The sequence below is a fragment of the Saimiri boliviensis genome, chromosome 3, assembly GCF_048565385.1.
Source record: "Saimiri boliviensis isolate mSaiBol1 chromosome 3, mSaiBol1.pri, whole genome shotgun sequence".
NCBI classification, from domain to species: domain Eukaryota; kingdom Metazoa; phylum Chordata; class Mammalia; order Primates; family Cebidae; genus Saimiri; species Saimiri boliviensis.
Genome location: NC_133451.1, coordinates 138,960,122 through 138,978,074, shown reverse-complemented (window position 1 = coordinate 138,978,074; position 17,953 = coordinate 138,960,122). Strand labels below are relative to the sequence as shown.

At 35.2% G+C, this 17,953-nt stretch overlaps 1 protein-coding gene across 4 annotated transcripts in view; it reads right to left on the bottom strand.

Annotated features, from left to right (window-relative positions):
- The window catches only part of LRBA (LPS responsive beige-like anchor protein), a 746,578-nt gene that overhangs the window by 532,869 nt on the left and 195,756 nt on the right, over positions 1–17,953 (bottom strand). For all 4 annotated transcript variants that reach the window (XM_074396837.1, XM_074396836.1, XM_010338615.3 and 1 more), the window contains 3 exons: positions 13,144–13,222; positions 11,747–11,880; positions 6,749–6,810 (listed from right to left, as the gene is read on the bottom strand). In XM_074396837.1, coding sequence (XP_074252938.1) covers positions 6,749–6,810; positions 11,747–11,880; positions 13,144–13,222 — 275 coding nt within the window. The remainder of the gene's footprint in view (positions 1–6,748; positions 6,811–11,746; positions 11,881–13,143; positions 13,223–17,953) is intronic.

Genomic DNA, 17,953 nt, shown 5'->3' with positions numbered 1-17,953 from the left:
TTACAATTATTTGTCTCTCTCATTAATTGTCTCTTCTATTGCTTAAGGAATAATAGATGATGCATTGTAGAATATTTAGCAGTATCCCTGGCCTCTACCCACTAGATGCCAGTATCTCCCTTTCCCTCTCCCTTAAAAAAAAAGAAATAATAGATGATAGTTTCCTTAAAGGAAGGGGCTTGTCTTATAAGCATATGATACATTCTTGCTAAATAAATGAATAAAAAATACCACAAGCAGATATAAAGAAAAGGCCTTGGGCAAGGCAGAGATACTCACACAAAGCTCTGTAGAAGAGCTTGAACTGAGCCTGACTGACCATAAAAACTGAAAATTCTAAATGGACGGAATAATGGCCTCACCAAACTACTAGAGAAAACTTCATATCAGCTGGGTGCAGTGGCTCATGCCTGTAATCCCAACACTCTGAGAGGCCGAGGCAGGCAAATCATGAGGTCAGGAGTTCAAGACCAGCCTGGTCAACATGGTGAAAGCCCATCTCTACTAAAAATACAAAAAAATATAGCCAGGCATGGTGGCAAGCCCCTGTAGTCCCAGATACTCAGGAGGCTGAGGCAGAAGAATCACCTGAACTCAGGAGGCGGAGGTTGCAGTGAGCCAAGATCATGCCACTGCACTCCAGCCTTAGACTCCGTCTCAAAAAAAAAAAAAAAAAAAAAAAAGAAAACTTCGTATCATAGGATTTCCTTATAGGTGAAAGAAATGCATAATGAAGTTCAGAAGGCTTATTTCCATTTTGATTAAGCAACTCACAGTCAAATCCTACTTTTTGGTTGGCAAAAAAAAAATCCTTTATTTCATTAGCTCGATTATTTCTTTTAAATAAATACATTATTTTCTTAACACTGGACAGTAAGTTCTAGTCAAAAAAAAAGGGAAGTAGGGGTGGGGGTGGCTGAAGTACCCTAAACACAGTACACTAGGAATAGCTAAGCACTCCACTTAAAAGAAATAAATTTCTATTTATATTAAGTTCTGTGGTAAGTAAAACACAGTAATAGTAATCAAATCACTGGCAACTTGAAGTGACAGAGATAGTGATTGATTGAAAAGAGGCACGGAAAAATTTAAGAATTAAAATGGTTGTGTATATGTCAAAATTCACTGAACAGTACACTTAAAACGTGTGGGTTATTTACTGTATATAAATTACACCTCAATAAAGTTGAGGTTTTTTATTTTGGCTTTTTTGAGACAGAGTCTCTCTCTGTCACGCAGGCTAGAGTGCACCAGTGTGATCCTAGCTCACTGTAACCTCGAACCTCTGGGCTCAAGCAATCCTCCTGCTTCAGCATCCTGAGTAGCTAGGTCTACAAGTACATGCTACCAAGTCCGGCTAAATTTTTTTCTTTTTGGTAAAGATAGGGTCTTGCTATGTTGCCCAGGCTGGTATTGAATTTCTGGCTTCAAGCAATCCTCCCACCTGGGCCAAAGTGTTTTTTTATTTTTTGTTTTTTTTTTTTTTAAAAAAAAAGTAAGAGGCCTAGGCTAGGGGCTGGGTACAGTGGCTCACACCTGGAATCCCAGCACTTTGGGAGGCCAAGGCAGGTGAATCACCTGAAGTTAGGAGTGTGAGACCAGCCTGGCCAACATGGTGAAACCCCATTTCTACTAAAAATACAAAATTAGCTGGATGTAGTGGTGGGCACCTGTAATCCCAGCTACTCAAGTTGCTGAGGCAGGAGAATAGCTTGAACCCAGAAGGCCGAGGTTGCAGTGAGCCGAGACTGCACCACTGCACTCCAGCCTGGGCAACAGGAGCAAAACTCCATTTCAAAACAAAAAAGAGGTCCAAACTGGCAAACTTAAAGAGACCCCATCTCTAAAAAAATTAGCCATGTGTGCTGGCATGTGGTCCCAGCTACTTGGAGTCCTAGTAACTTGGAAGGCTGAGCAGGAGGATCACCTGAGCCTGGGAGGTCAAATGCAGTGGACTATGATTGCACCACTGAACTCCAGCCTGGGCAACAGAGCAAGCCCCTGTCTTAAAAAAAAAAAAAAAAAAAAAAATGAGGTGAATCTGATTAAGTCGAAAGAAAAGAAAAACCAAAGGCCCTCCTCATAAATGAACACAACTACACTATTCAGTAATGATAAAATTAGTTGTCCTAATGAAAATGAAGATTTAATATAAAAACTAATAAATATCAGAAAGTATGGGGGTATTTCCTAATGATAAAGACCAAAAGGCAAAGTTTAAAATATGATAATTTATGATCCATGTTACCATTTATCAATTATATGAGTATATAAACATTCGTATGGTTGAACAGTACTATACCAGACCCTGAGAATACAATAAAAAAAAAACACAATGCTTGTCTTCAAAAAATTTGCAGTCTACATGGAAGAGAACGGAAAACAACAGGCAACTTAAATATAGAATGAAATTAAGATAGTTTAAGTAAGTGTTCTGCACAATACCTCATTTAGGCATAGAGTTGGAGGGAAGAGAGGAGTAAAGGAAATCTTCCCAGAAGAGACTGCAATTTATCTAGGAGCTAGCTGATTCATTTTTTCCATAAATATTCACCAAGCAATACTGGGCAAGGTACTAGAAATACTTTAATGGGCAAAGCAGAAATAGCTGCTATCTTCATAGAGTCAAGAAAACAAAGAAGGATACTAACAATAAACAAGTAAACCAATTAGGATATTTATACTTACAATTTGTGGTAAAGTCTATAATGGGTGCTAAAGACAAAAAGATATCAACTATAGATATGATCCTGGGAGAATGAGATAATTAAGTGGAGCTCTGAATAATAAGCAGCAGCTAACAAAAGTCACCCAGTTTGAAAAAGGGGCAGTTTAGGAAAAGAAAAAGCATGTACCAAGACACAGAAATATAACAGCATATTTGGGTATCTTTAAATAGTTCAGCATGGCTTGAGAGTATGTGAGAGTTAAGAGAGGCCTAATGGTGAAGGACACCATTGTGCCATGTATACAGCTGGTTTGCCTTTTTTGGGGGCAATGGGAGAGAAGTGTTTTAATAATCTTCTCATAATGAAAATATCATCTATAAAATCATTATAACTATAAAAAAACATTAATGCCATATATTCATAAAAAATAAACTCAAAATGGAGAAGAAACTTAGGATTAGAGAAAAGAAAGTATAGAAAAGCAAAACGTAAAGAAACATTTGACTTCAGTACAGATTCAGGAAAAAATTTCAAACACAAAACTGACAGAATCATAAGAAAGGAACTATCTCATTCTTATTGTAAATTATTATAATTTTAAAATTAATAATTCAGAGGTAAAGAAACACAAATCAAAAGTAACCAAACCTTGTATCATTACCTTCATGTAAAGAAAATATTTCCCAAAACAGCAACAATCTACATATTTTGTTGAAAATTTTTTTAAAGAATAATTAGACTAAAATAGTATTTTAAATTAACTTTTGCTGCTAATAAATCACTCAGACATGATGCCAGTCCAGACTACATGGTGCTTCTACTTTTTCTATATACTGTATGCATTTCTGATAAATGGGAAAAGAATAGATGACCTGGCAGAAGGCTCAGACAATAATATGTGATTTACAGGACATGAATGCAGCTACCACAAGATTTATCTGACAGCCCTCTCCGATAGTGGACTGTTGAGTATCCGATGGAATGATTTCTAGTCTAGAAAGTCTACTACTGAGTAGCCATACACATTATTTATTTATTAGATGTTTTGGGTTGAAACCATTTTTAAATGATGCACTTCACAATGCACAGTCATAAATTTAGCTTTAAACCCAAGAAGGGAGGTAGTGTTATTGGAATGCATGTCAGACTGAATTAGGACGAGCAATGCAATGCTTTTATAAAGTGGCCTTGAATGCAACGTCAACTCTTTCAAAAATGATATTAATGTCAAATGAACAAGATACAAACGCTTTATATAAAGCTAGAGTAACGTTACTTGAAACATCTATTTAACATTTTCTTTAAATTCATATATATTTAAAACAGGTTTACACACATATACAACAAATTTGGCACACAAGTTAAGTTGCATGCTTGTGAAAAACCACCTGAAACATGGTTAAGAAACTGTTCAATTTTTATGTGTTTGTATCAGAGAACATACAGTTTCCCAAAGAATAGAGGCAAGTCTTACTTTAAGAAATAAAGAGGATTTAAATTGGTCTTTTGACATTCAATCATTCTTGAATTATTTTACATGGGATTCAACAGACGAATAAATCTAATTTTGCAAACCTCATCTATTAATTATACTCAAAAATATAATGCTATGTATTATGAGAGATTTCCAATTCTAAGTAATAATATTTTGCCTAAACAATATTAACATTTAAACAGACTAAAATATGAAATGGTGACCAATCAACTACTGATCAATGAGTAGACATTAAAAACTACAATCTTAGTTTAAACAAATATATAAAGTGATCTGTTTGTTCTTATCAGCTAACCAAATGTGATCATTTCCTCATTTCTTAAATTTAGGCTCTAAATTCTCTTTTACAATAAAATATAATTAAACACCTTATTTAAAATAACACAAAAACTATATAGGTTTTGAATGGACTCAAGAAAAATAATCAGAGCATGGCTGATTGTCATGAAATTAACAACAAGTAATTTGTAAAGTTCTAAATCAAATTTGCAGATGTTAAGTTCATAAGCATATCCCATTATTTATGTGATTAAAAAGTAGTTTTTGACCTGATCTTTCGATCTTTGGCACTCAATCCTCTCCATCTCCTCTTAAAAAATTAATTACAATTTTAGCAAGATGGTAGCTTTTGCTTCCCACCATATCTCAGTCCAAAAAAAAATTATCAGTCAAACTCAAACTATCCCCACCCAAGATCTGTAAAATGTCGACTTGAAATTCAATTTCATATCTTTTAAGCTTTCATGTAGAAAAAGACAGTTCACTTCTTAACAAAATAAATCACTTTTGTGATTGCAAGTTGACCTCTTTGAATTAGGAAAATTCAAAGTGAAAAATGTAATTATCACCCCGGAACAATCTGTATACATCTGGAGCTAATTCTAGCTTCATTTTTCACATCATTTTTCACACTGTGCTACATCTTGTAGAGATGCTGTGGAACTTTTGAAGAACTCATAAAATATGTTAAGGACTTCAAATACCCAATAATGTATTTTATTCAAACAAAAACCTTAACAATTACTGACTTTTGAAACTTACTCAACTACATGATCTTCATATCCCATTTGATTGCAGTAGTATTAAACAGTACTGTGACATGCATGATAAATAGGCATATTAAAACATGTCATTCTTTATCTTTGCAGCTTCTAACATTCAAATATACAATAGACTATACTGGAAATAGCTTCCATGTACCAAAAAGACATTCAATTCTTCAAAACGAGAAAGTGAAACTTCATTGTCAACATTCACCTATAAAACAGTTACATCACTATGAACAAAAAATTTATATTCTTATGAGGAAACATCGAAAACCGTAAGTGAGTGCTTTTTTAAAGTAAGGGCAATTTCATGCAGGTATAAGAATCCTATATAGCAACTTCTATGCAAGAAAAAAATAATTATTTCTAATGAGATGGCTTAATGAGAAATTTATCTAGTCAGCTTTTGAAGAAATGTTTTCTAAATGAGATGATTAAATTATAGAAACATGATTCTCACTAAATCTAAGAATAATAAGCCTACTAAGTAACTACTCCTCACAAGTTCATTACAAAAATCCATTAGGTGTAATCTCTAGAAGTAATTGTTCTCATTGCACCTTAATGACAATGCATAGTATTGATTTTTCACACCTTCTATGATTCTTTAATTTGTATTCATGAAATGTCCATCAGCACAGTCTAAATAAATTTGGCATATATGCACTAAAACAAATAAATCGATGCAAAGAAACATTAATTTTGCATTATCCTTATTCGTTAGGCAAGTAAACCATGAGAGTTGTAAATGAAGGTCAAAGGTTTTGAAATGGGTCAAAACCCTTGACCTCTAGACCAATACCTTTCCTATTAAAAAAGGCTATTTTAAAGTTTTAAGTGGGGGAATTTACTACCAGCAAGATATCACTTTAAAAGACTACAAAGAAAACTCTCAATAAAAACATCCATCTGTTTAATTGCAAAACAGAAAAGAAAACCTCACAGGATACATGATTTTTATATGTTTGGTTTTTTTTTAATCATTAAAGTTTACCACATGAGGCACAAGATTTTGGAACATCTACGGTAATTTTGTTCTTAGGAATTTATTTTCTACATCTTATGATACCTGCCATATTTTTGTTAATGTTTTCCCAAATCTACTGTGTATGTCAAAAATAATTAGCAATGACAAGGATTCAAAATCATTTATTGCTCATTTTATAACCTCTGCACAAAAGGGAAGTAAACTTATGATTCCCAGTGGAGTCAAGATGGCACTCCACAAGATAAAGAAATAAATCTGTTTACATAACCTTAATATATACAGCAAAGAAATTATCAAGATCACTGTATCTGAATATTTTTAAAGAGACTCTGAAAACTTTTCTTACTTCCTCCCATGCTTGCTTCAAAATTATCTGCAAGTATCAAAAATAAGAAGTAACCCTTTTGCAATACGAACAAAATTATTTTAAAACAGCAAACTCAAAATTTTATTATGGCAAAAATTTCAGTAATGCAAATATAACATCCTCCATGAAAACAAATTCATGTGAAAATCTACTTTTAATTCAACATTTATTCTTGTCGCTTACCTGAGAACACAGTAGCATAACCAATTCCACAACTGAACTACTAGACTTCATGCAAACCAGACCTATTTTAAAGAGAATTTTTAAAAATAATAAAGAAAACAAATTAGGATTTGTTACAATTTCATCCAAATTGTTTTTTCAAACTGGTTTATCAAACTATTAATAGTGTACATTTGATAATATGATTATATAAGGTACATTATAGTTAGTTTAAAGCTGGCATCAAAACTATCAGCATTTTTTGCGAAGTATTCCATTTCAGCTTTTAAAATACTAAAACATTTATTACAACTTCATATATAATGACATTTCACAATACTCATAGAAATGTGCACAACATATGCCATATTGATCAATATCATCTACATTTTGTTTTGGAGAGAGTTGATCGTTATACATGCAGAGAAGGGAAATGGCTCCCTGACCTTTGCTTTCTCCACCACACTCTCTCCCTTCAACCCTCCAGCTATCAATCAAGTTTCCATTTTGTTTCATGGCAGCAGACATCCCAAACACTCTTATTAGTACCTTGACCTCTGACCTCACACTAAACCTTAACAGAAATGCAAGCCGTTGTCTGTTATATATTCTTGATTTCTTAAAAATTAATTCATTTACTTTTATGTTTCATGTTGGTTCACCAAAAATATCCTTAGAAAGGGTTTTTAATATAATTAATACCTATCTAAAGAAGTCTTTAGCTTTAATTACCAATAAAATATAAAGTAGTTCATTCAAATAATGTTTTATACTCAGTATCTTAAAAAAGCAATGTCAATAATTAAAGGGACTAAATTATTAAATTGCATTACTAATAATCAGAAAAAATACAATTTTTTAAATTCCATAGTTTTCTAGGCAAACATGGGCTTAGGTTCCAGGGTGTAACATCTAAAATAATTCCTGATAGCCCTTAAACACCCTATTACCATCTCTTTCTCTCCCCATGAAAACTCTTCCAGGTATCCTATCCACTCCCTTTCTTTTATCTTTTTATGCCTTAGTTCTTTCTCCTTCCCTGTTTAAATACTAATGCTTCCAACCTAATGATAGCACATGTTGGCATTTTTTAGCTTTATAAATAGCATTCAAATTAAAAGGGCTGTTTACCCCCTTTACTTTTTAAAAAACGTTATAACCATCTTTCTCAATGTCTGAAAAAATACTAACATAGAAATGATGGTAACAGTGTCAGCACTGGCAAGAAAATTAGCTATAGAATGTCTCTATGTTATATTAGCAAACCAGTTATTAACTACAGTGTGATTTCTGTGGGGCTAAGATGAACATGGCTCCTCAGGCTAATGCTGTCAAGGCCAAAAAAGGCAAGCAATATTCCCTCTCTTACTGCAGGTGTAGCCCTCTACTGGTCTGAAACCTTGCCACTTTTTCTTAAATTTAACCCAGATAATACAAGGAGTTCAGTTTTGCTCCAACTTCAAAACCCATTATTTACAGAAAGTAAATTAAGATCTTTCTATTATTAGGTCATCAATCCTTATTGCTTTATTCTAGAGAAACTAGAATTCCAGACATTGGGCCCTCATGGGCCCTTTTATTATATATCTATTCAGATAATAAAAAAGAGTGATTAAAAAAAAAAACAAACCTTGGGCTATCCCAAATTAGGGAGATTTACAGGTACTCCTTTGTCCCTTTCACCACACCTATCATATTTCATACCTATATTTCTTTATTTTTTTTTTTTTGAGATGTTGTCTCACTCTGTCACACAGGCTGTCGTGATCAGTTCACTGCAACCTTCACCTCCTGAGTTCAAGCAATTCTCCTGCCTCAGCCACCAGAGTAGCTGGAATCACAGGCGCCCACTACCATGCCTGGCTAATTTCTGTAGTTATAGTAGAGACAAGGTTTCACCATGTTGGTCAAGCAGGTTTCAAACTCCTGACCTCAGGTGATAAGGCCACCTCGGCCTTCCAAAGTGCTGGGATTACAGGTGTGAGCCACCACACTTGGCCCATATACCTCTATTCTTAAGAAGACCTTTACATATATACATTTCTATTTATTTATTTCAGTGTTACTTTTTCAATAATAAAGGTTAGCAAACCAGAAGAAGGTTCATAGCTACTTTAGCTACTTTCTAGTTAGATATGAATATTCAGGAAAAAATATATTCACTGACAAAGCTAATAAATGGTCAAATAACATTTTGTACTTTGCTTTGAACAATTAGTGTGGAAGACAGTGACGGCAGATTTGTTGCAGAGGCAGGGTGGAGAGTATGTTCAATTTTGAATGAGTAAGGGCTTCAGAAGACAAGAGAGACCTGATATTAGATCTCCAAGCTCCCGATCTAAAGGACATTGGTACTGTAAACACAAAAACGACACTGGGAGTAAACAGGAGATAACCCTAATGAGGAATTTAACATCAAATTGTCGAACTTAAGTCATTTCTATTTTTGACCAAAATTTTTGCCAATAGATGACACTTATCTCATGTGCAAAAAACAAATAATACATCTGTAGACCTCTCTTCAGATTTAGTCATACTTTAAGAACTATTCAAAGGAAGGCCCTAAAACCTTAAGGTCAAGCTGTAAGTTGCTGCCAGAAATATCATTTTCATTTTATATACCCACAAACATATACCCTATTATTATCTCACTTGCAAGCTTATAGATTTGAACTGGCTCACAATCTGACCTCTCTAAAACTCTCAGTAGAATAGTAGAATAATAGGGTTTGGCTTGATTATTTTTTAGATGGTTTTTCAGAGATAGAAAACGTTAGTCTTTTCAAAAGCACAAACTTGGGATGCCAAGCCAAGAGTTTTATACCTGCACTAATCTGGAATTTTATGATCAAAGACCACTGCAATTTCTTCAGTAGAGACTCACTCAGATATATCACTTCAGTCAAAGAATTAAATGACTTAGCAGATAGTAAGCCAGTGCCATCTAAACCCATTGATCTATCTAAATCCTTAAGTATACCATGAAAAAAGTGAAGTCATGACAATTTACTATCTTGGAATATAAGAAGCCTCTTGTTTTTTATATTTAAGTCATCTTAAATAATTAATTTTTTAAATGGGATGGTAATAAGCATTATGAGAAATTTTAATAAGAATTTAAGGATAATAAAGGTGGCTCACGCCTGTAATCCCAGCACTTTGGGAGGCCAAGGCGGGTGGATCACAAGGTCAAGAGATCGAGACCATCCTGGTCAACATGGTGAAACCCCATCTCACTAAAAATACAAAAAATTAGCTGGGCATGGTGGCATGTGCCTGTAGTCCCAGCTACTCAGGAGGCTGAGGCAGGAGAATTGCCTGAACCCAGGAGGCGGAGGTTGCGGTGAGCCAAGATCGCGCCATTGCACTCCAGCCTGGGTAACAAGAGCGAAACTCCGTCTCAAAAAAAGAAAAAAGAAAGAAAAAGGATTATACTCAAGAAGTTTTACTCCATATTTTCCTGGTTTTGAAGGTATACACATATACTCCAAATGAACATTATCTTTTAGATACAACTAAATGCTCATCATGAATCTGAAACACATCCCTCTTGTAAATACTAAGTCCAAATTTCAAATACATGTTTAATAAGCTCTAGCTTCTCATAAATTCTGGTTTTCCTTCCTTCATTCAGATAGCATGCTGAAGTAGGTTGCTAAGGAGACTGGAAACAATGCTATGGAGTGGATGAGAAATAACGAGACTCCCCTACCCTCTCCTCTTCTCCTCCCCCTCCCCTCCCCTTTCCTCCCCTTCCCTTCAAGTATCAACTGGCAGCTTTAGTTATTGTAATTTTTTGTTGGCTAACAGTAGCTAGGAGATTGCCTAAGGAATTTTTTCAAAACTTGTGAAAAAGCTTATCTCTTGTAGCAATAAAAATGTAGTGGAAATGCAAGGTTACAGGTAAGGTAATAGTTTAAGATATCTGTATCTGAGTATTAACTGTGCCATATGAGCACTTCCTTTGACCCATGCAATATCTGTAGGTAAGGAGGGGAACGGAGGGGTGGGGAGGGGAGGGGTGGGGAGGGGAGGGAGTCTCATTATTCCTCATCCACTCCATAGTATGATTTCCAATCCCCATAGTATGATTTCCAATCATACTTCAGCATGCTATCTAGTTTGACAATCTTCAAGTACACTACCTAGAAGAGACCCAGTAATCTATGTATGACATAAGCAGTATAGAGTAAAAAGCTGTTATCCCTATTTATAATAAGAATTCTACTAATAACAATGCATTCCTTGTCTATGTGGCAATACATTGTTGTACATATGGATCTAAGTTCAAGTAAAATCCTGTGACATTATTCTCTCCAATTCTTGAACTCCTGACCTCAGGTGATCCACCCACCTCGGCCTCCTAAAGTGCAAGGATTAAAGCGTGAGCCACTGCGCCTGGCCTTATTCTCTCCAATTCTTTGCTCTCAAAGTTAATTTTAATGTATAAAAAAAAAAAAAAATCTTAGTTCTTGAGTTCATCACATAATTGTATGCTTCATCCAAATCACTGACAAAAGTCTTAATTAGGCTGGCCACAGTGGCTCACGCCTGTAATCCCAGCATTTTGGGAGGCAAAGGTGGGCAAATCATGATATCAGGAAATCGAGACCATCTTGGCCAACATGGTGAAACCCCATCTCTACTAAAAATACCAAAATTAGCTGAATGTGGCAGTGCATGCCTGTAATCCTAGCTACTTGGGAGGCTGAGGCAGGAGAATCACTTGAACTCAGGAAACAGAGGTTGCAGTGAGTTGAGATCGCACCACTGCACTCTAGTCTGGTGACAAAGCTAGACTCCATCTTAAAAAAAAAAAAAAAAAAAAAAAAAAAAAAACTTGAAGATCAAAACATAATAGACATGTGACATACTCTTCAAAATATACAGACTATGAAAAATTTTTGTCAAAGGCTGACAACACTTAAACAATGAAGCTCCATGTTATCTCATTATTCATGGAAGTTGTTAATCCTGAAATATAAACACATATAAATAAAATTAAGAAAGATCACTTACTTGTTCCCTCTATAAGCAGTTCTTGTCCATGGCTACCCAAAAGTGTCCGAGAAAGAAAAGGTGCAAAATCCACAAAAATCTCACGAAGAAGAGGAGCTGCCTTTTCCAAAGCATGTTCAAGCCTCTCTGTAATACTAATGAAAAAACATTAAGTTAATCGAACTATTCAACAGTTTGTATCAGTTTTCTAGTTTTGAAAATAAAGACGTTTTTCCACAGATATATAAAATTATGTAAAAAAAATAAATAAATAAAGAATTACCTAAGGAGACATTACTGCTATGCACAGCAGTCCTTCTGCCAAAAATACTCGTTTTTATCCTGATCCATCTTTCCCCTACAATCCCCAACAAACAACCTGGTTAACAACCACTTCAAGCATCATTTATTACTAGATGTCTCACCTGGCCAATTAAGACGACTTTGTTTTTAGCCCCATTATAACCTAAATAATCATCAAGTCTTCAACAAATTTTTCTATTTACCACTAAACCATTAGCACAATGAGTTCAAGAACCATGGCTTCATTTTAAAATTCTCAGTTACAACATGTAGTACAGACTCAACAAGTGCGTATAAATTATATTCCCAATTGTGGTAAAGAAAATCAAGGACTTTCTGGCCACTAAGGCTCCAGTGGTGGAAAATACACTCATAGCATTCCAAATTAAACCCAGAAACTCAATTAAACAAGGTTAGTGACAATAAAAATCTATCTATTTGTATCATTGTGGCTTTGGCTGACTGGCTATCATTTATATCAGCTTTTTTTTTTTTGAGACAAGAGTCTCACTCTGTCTCCCAGGTTGGAGTACAGTGGTGCTCTCTCAGCCCACTGCAACCTCACCCTCCCCGGTTCAAGTGATTCTCCTGCCTCAGCCTCCCAAGTAGCTGGATTAAAGGCGTGTACCACCGCAACCAGCTAATTTTTTTTGTATTTTTATTAGAGACAGTGTTTCACCATGTTGGCCAGGTTGGTCTTGAACTCCTGACCTCAAGTAATCCACCTTCCTCAGCCTCTTAAAGTGCTGGGATTAAAGGCGTGAGCCACCGCGCCAGGCCTATATCAGCGTTTTATAGAGGAGGAATACTGAATTCCATACTTTCAATTTGCAATCATTTAAAACATAAGTCATAAGGTTATGTAAATATGTGTTATGCAGCAATTATTTTTTACCACAAAAAGTCACTTGTCATGAAGTGACTTGTACATCAATCATAAAATGACTTGTAAACTTAAAATCTTTCAAAATTAAATGAACTTCTAAAATGTTCCCAAGCCTCTATATGTCATGTATGTTGGAAGAAAAAAAATGAAATGAAATGAAATAGAGCTAGATAGCTTAAAAAGTCATCAAAGGTATAAATCAGAGTATTCAAATTAGTAGCTTAAATACCTCATATTTGAAACCGGATCTTGGGATACTGAATCAACTGTTGGAACTGAGGGCAATTTTGCATTAGATGATCTACTGCCTATAAAAGAAAAATAACCATCTATAGGAATTTTCTGCTTTTCGATACAAAGATTTAAATAAAAAGAATGTCATTATACCAGTCAATAAAAGCATTATTATTTATTTTTTATGTCTATTTGGATAACATTAAAATCTAACAATTAACACCTAAATCCTATCATATATAAACCTCACCTACAAGTTCAGTTATCATGCCAGAGCAATCTTTCTATCCATGGGCTGAAGAAGCAAAAGAAAAGAAAATTTTGACTCCCTAAATAAGGTTCACGATTCCTTCTATTCAACACCAACAGTCAATAAAAAGTCACAAGCAAGTAAAAGCATTTTTTTAATATAGCAAAAACACAAAAAAAGCTAATTTCCAAACTTAGCTTTAACCCTCCATTACCATGGAAACTATCCTTATTCAATTAACAAATCACTATAAAAGGACTAAATTGCAGCAATAAATGTAATCAAGGCTAAAGCCTAGACCTCTGAGAATCTGTAATCTTGTGTCACAACTATTATCAGTTATTTTCTCATTATGCCCCAAATACAAAAACATTATGTTTTAAAAAGAATAAGGGCCCTCTTTCCCAAATATTGCTGAATTGTTCAGTTCAAAAGTAATTAGAAACAGATCAAGGAAAGCATCTGCATCAGGCTGAAGGTTGTGTTGGCCCAGAGAAAGTTATTGGAGCCAGTGTGAGGAGGGAATTCAAGGAAAAGAGAAAACTAAGAATTGTAAAATTCGTATCTATATGAATTTGTGGTTCCAATAGAGAGATGGAAATAATATGTGAATGAAAGTATATATTTTTATAGAATTTTATATACAAACACACACACAAAAACTCACACATCACCTCTAGCTCTGTACACTAAGAGGACATGGAAGCAGCAAAATCTTAACATAGTGTCCAGATACTGGTTTCTAAATACTATACTCCACTAAAAGAAAGAAATGGCTGATTCAAGATAAGTGGAAGAAAAGCACAAAATTAGTTTGAAACATCTAATTGTGCTTTGTAGAAAGCAAGGAATGATAGGGTATGTCTAAGGAATAATAGGTCACGTCACAAGGCATGGAAGCCAGCTTGAAGGGGCTCCCACGGTACTTCATCCTGGGTGAGAGAGTAGACTCAGCCTCAAAAACAAAAAACAAAAAAACAATTGTCATTTTTGGCCAGGTGCAGTGGCTCACGCCTGTAATCCCAACACTTGAGAGACCAAGGCAGGACTGCTCAAGCTTTGGAGTTCAAGATTAGCCTGGGAAACATGGCGAGACCCCATCTCTACTAAAAATACAAAAATGTGGCCAGGCATGGCGGTGTGTGCCTGTGGTCCCAGCTACTTGGGAAGCTGAGGTGAGAAGATCACTTGAGCCTAGGGGACAGAGGGTACAGTGAGCCAAGATCGCACTACTGCACTCAAGCGTGGGTGACAAAGCAAGACCTTGTCTCAAAATAAGATGCTTCCCACCACTCCCAGAACTTCCTCAGGCTCACTTCAATTGTATCTAGGCATTCTGATTCAAACGTGCTCTTTTTGGCAAGGCAATTAAGTTAATTCTAGGTATAGATAAGCATAGTCAGGACCTAATCAGAGGTTTGTGTATTTAACTGATTAAAAAACAGCAAGGATCTGGGGCAATTTTGATCTTTCCTGAAACATGCTTGGTTTTTAGGCAGTAGTTGATCGATAACCCTCAGTTCTGATTACCAGGTCTCAGCCAAATCTAAGGATCCAAGTATCTAGACAATTTGATCCCCCAACAATCTTGGTTCCTTTTGGAAAGCGGGAAATGTAGCAATCTTTCACAATTAACTTCTGGATAATTACTGAGCCCAAGTCTTAGAGTGAGCAACTTCCCAGTAGAAGATGAACTTAACTTTTAAAGAAGTTAATCTTTCTTTTCCACAACATACTTCCTTTCCCATTCCCCTGATAATCAAAGTTGACCTACCTTTATACTTTAAGTTTCGTATGGCTACAGTCCTGCCTTCCTCTCCATCCTGAGATCTAACTGTACCTAAAACTTCTAACCAAGTGACTGGTGGTTAGGATGCATAGGATTCACTAAAAAATGAAGCTAAAGCACACACTTCATCATGTTGACAACTTGTTTCGCTTTTCTTGAGACAGGGTCTAGCTCGTCACCCAGGCTGTAGCGAAGTGATCAGAGCACATTGCAGCCTTGAACTCCTGGGTTTAACTTGTCTTCCTGCCTCAGACTCGCAAGTACCTGGGAATACAGATGCAGCATGCCACCACATCCAGCTATTTTCAATTTTTTTTTTTTTTTTTTTTTGTAGAGACAGGGTCTCATTATGTTGCCCAGGATGATGTCAAACTCTTGGTCTCAAGCAATACTTTGGCCTTGGTCTCCCAAATTACTGGGATTATAGGCATAAGCCACCATGCCCAGACCATTGTGACAATTTTTAAAAGCGTATATATCAACCCAAACTTCATCATTAAAATATTACTATTTTTGTATTTTCCACAACAAAATTTCAAATTAGAGGGCAAGACCAGGGAAGTTGAAAAAAGTTTGTTTCACCCTTTAGTGTCCGTCACTTCTAAGAGTCATGTCCAATCCTAAAATCATATACAACATTCAGTAAAGTACTACTTCACTGACCCAATGGCTTTATTACACTCAGTAAACAACACCTGCAGTTTTCTAAGTTCTTGACAACAATATGATCACTGAATCACAGTGGGTCATTGACTTCTATTACCAGTGATTAATTAATATTTTCATTTTTTTAATTGGTGATAATTTTTGAAGACCATTTTTATTGGAATGTATCTGACATTTTCTTTATTAGGATTACTGATGGTTTTTCTTGAGCTTTCCTGAAGCTAATACAAAGGAACTCACAAGGTCCTATTTACTTAAAAGTAGAGATGGAAAAAATAAATCCCTCCCCAAAAAATGTATGTATGAGGCTTTAGGTAAAAGTTGTAAGGCAAAATTAGCCTTTACTGCGCTAATTGGTTTATTGGGTTTTGTTGTTTTAAGAGACAAGGTCTTGCTCTATTGCCCAGGCCGGAGTGTACTGGTGTGATCATAGCTCACCGCAGCCTTGAATTACTGGACTCGTGATGCTCCTGCCTCAGCCTTCTGAGTAGGTAAGACTATAGGCATGTACCACCACGTTCAGCTAACTTTTTAATTTCTTGTAGAGATAAGGTCTCGTTTTGTTGACTAGGCTGGTTTTGAATTCCTGGCTTCAGGTGATCCTTCTACTCCAGCCTCTCAAAGTGCTGGGACTACAGGTGTAAATCACCACACACTGCCCACTGTGCTAACTGATACTAATTTTAATGAGAAATGCCTATTAGAAACATGAAAAAGAAAAGCAACATTGTTGCTTCTAAATAAAGCAGTAATAAAAATTATTTCTTCACACTACCATAAAAGTAATGCCAATTTTCAATTATAAAAGAGAATATAGCAGAAACAGATTTTTTACAGTGTCTTAAGTCATAAGAAGACACTTTACCAACAAGGATAATAAATTAACCAGCTATAGTTATAAGAAAAAAATCACATGAAAGAGTAAATTAAATACATCAGTAATTTCACACTCGGTTGTCCTCCATTCCTGCTAGGGAAAAAATGTAAATTCCAAACATATTCTGCATTTTTTCAACTCAGATAAAAATATAAACTTTCAATAAATTTGTTTTCAATTATCATTAAATATTTCCAGCAAATGATTACAAATACATAAATGCAGAAGCTACCTCCAACATGTGGAATGATACTCACTTATCTTTTCCTTATCCTAGCACTGATAAACTGGCTCCTTCAAACTGACAGTCTTCCAGACATTCAAAAGAACAAAAAGGAAAATGCAAATATATCATCTGTCTAGCATCTATCTAGGGAGCAGGCAATTGTTTATTCAAGGTCCCTGAGGGTTTAAATAACTAATGTCCCTTGCAATAAAGAATCATTAAAACAAATGCCAATTTTTAATCCCTAAACACTGTAACACTGCATTTCTCTCTTTCTTTTCTGAACCAGTTAATTCAGTCAGGTACAGTTTATACGCCCAGTAAAAACATATTAAATGAATCCTACTGAATGAATACAAATAAGCCTATTGGCCTAAATCTTACACAAAGCAAAGATGGTTATAACTCAAATATTTCCCTAATATTAAAAAAAGTACTAATTAATAAGGTATGTGGCTCCCATAAACAGATAATGTCTAATATTCTAGTAAGTGGTAGAATAAATTTTGCAAAGTAGCAAACACCAGGCATATAAATTAATGAACAGTATACTTATTTCCTTTATTGAGCTACTTTCAATTTTGATTTATTCATTTATGCTTTGCAGTATAGAGAAACAGCATATTGGAAAAAAAGTAATGATATTTTAACATACAAGAAGGGATACTAGGTGAAAGTGGAAGGATCACTTGAAGCCAGGATTTCAAGGCTTAGTTACTTAGTTCCTTTACTCAGCTAGTTTCAATTTTGATTTATTCATTTATGCTTTGCCATATAGAGAAACGGCATATTGGAAAAAGTGTAATGACATTTTAACATACAAGAAGGGACACTGAGTAAAGGTGGAAGGATCACTTGAAGCCAGGAGTTCAAGGCTACTCTGGGCAACAGATCAAGACTCTGTCTCCACAAAAATTTAAAAATTAGTCAGGAATGATGGCGCACACCTGCAGTCTGGATACTTGGGAATCTGAAGCAGGAGGATCATTCAAGTCCA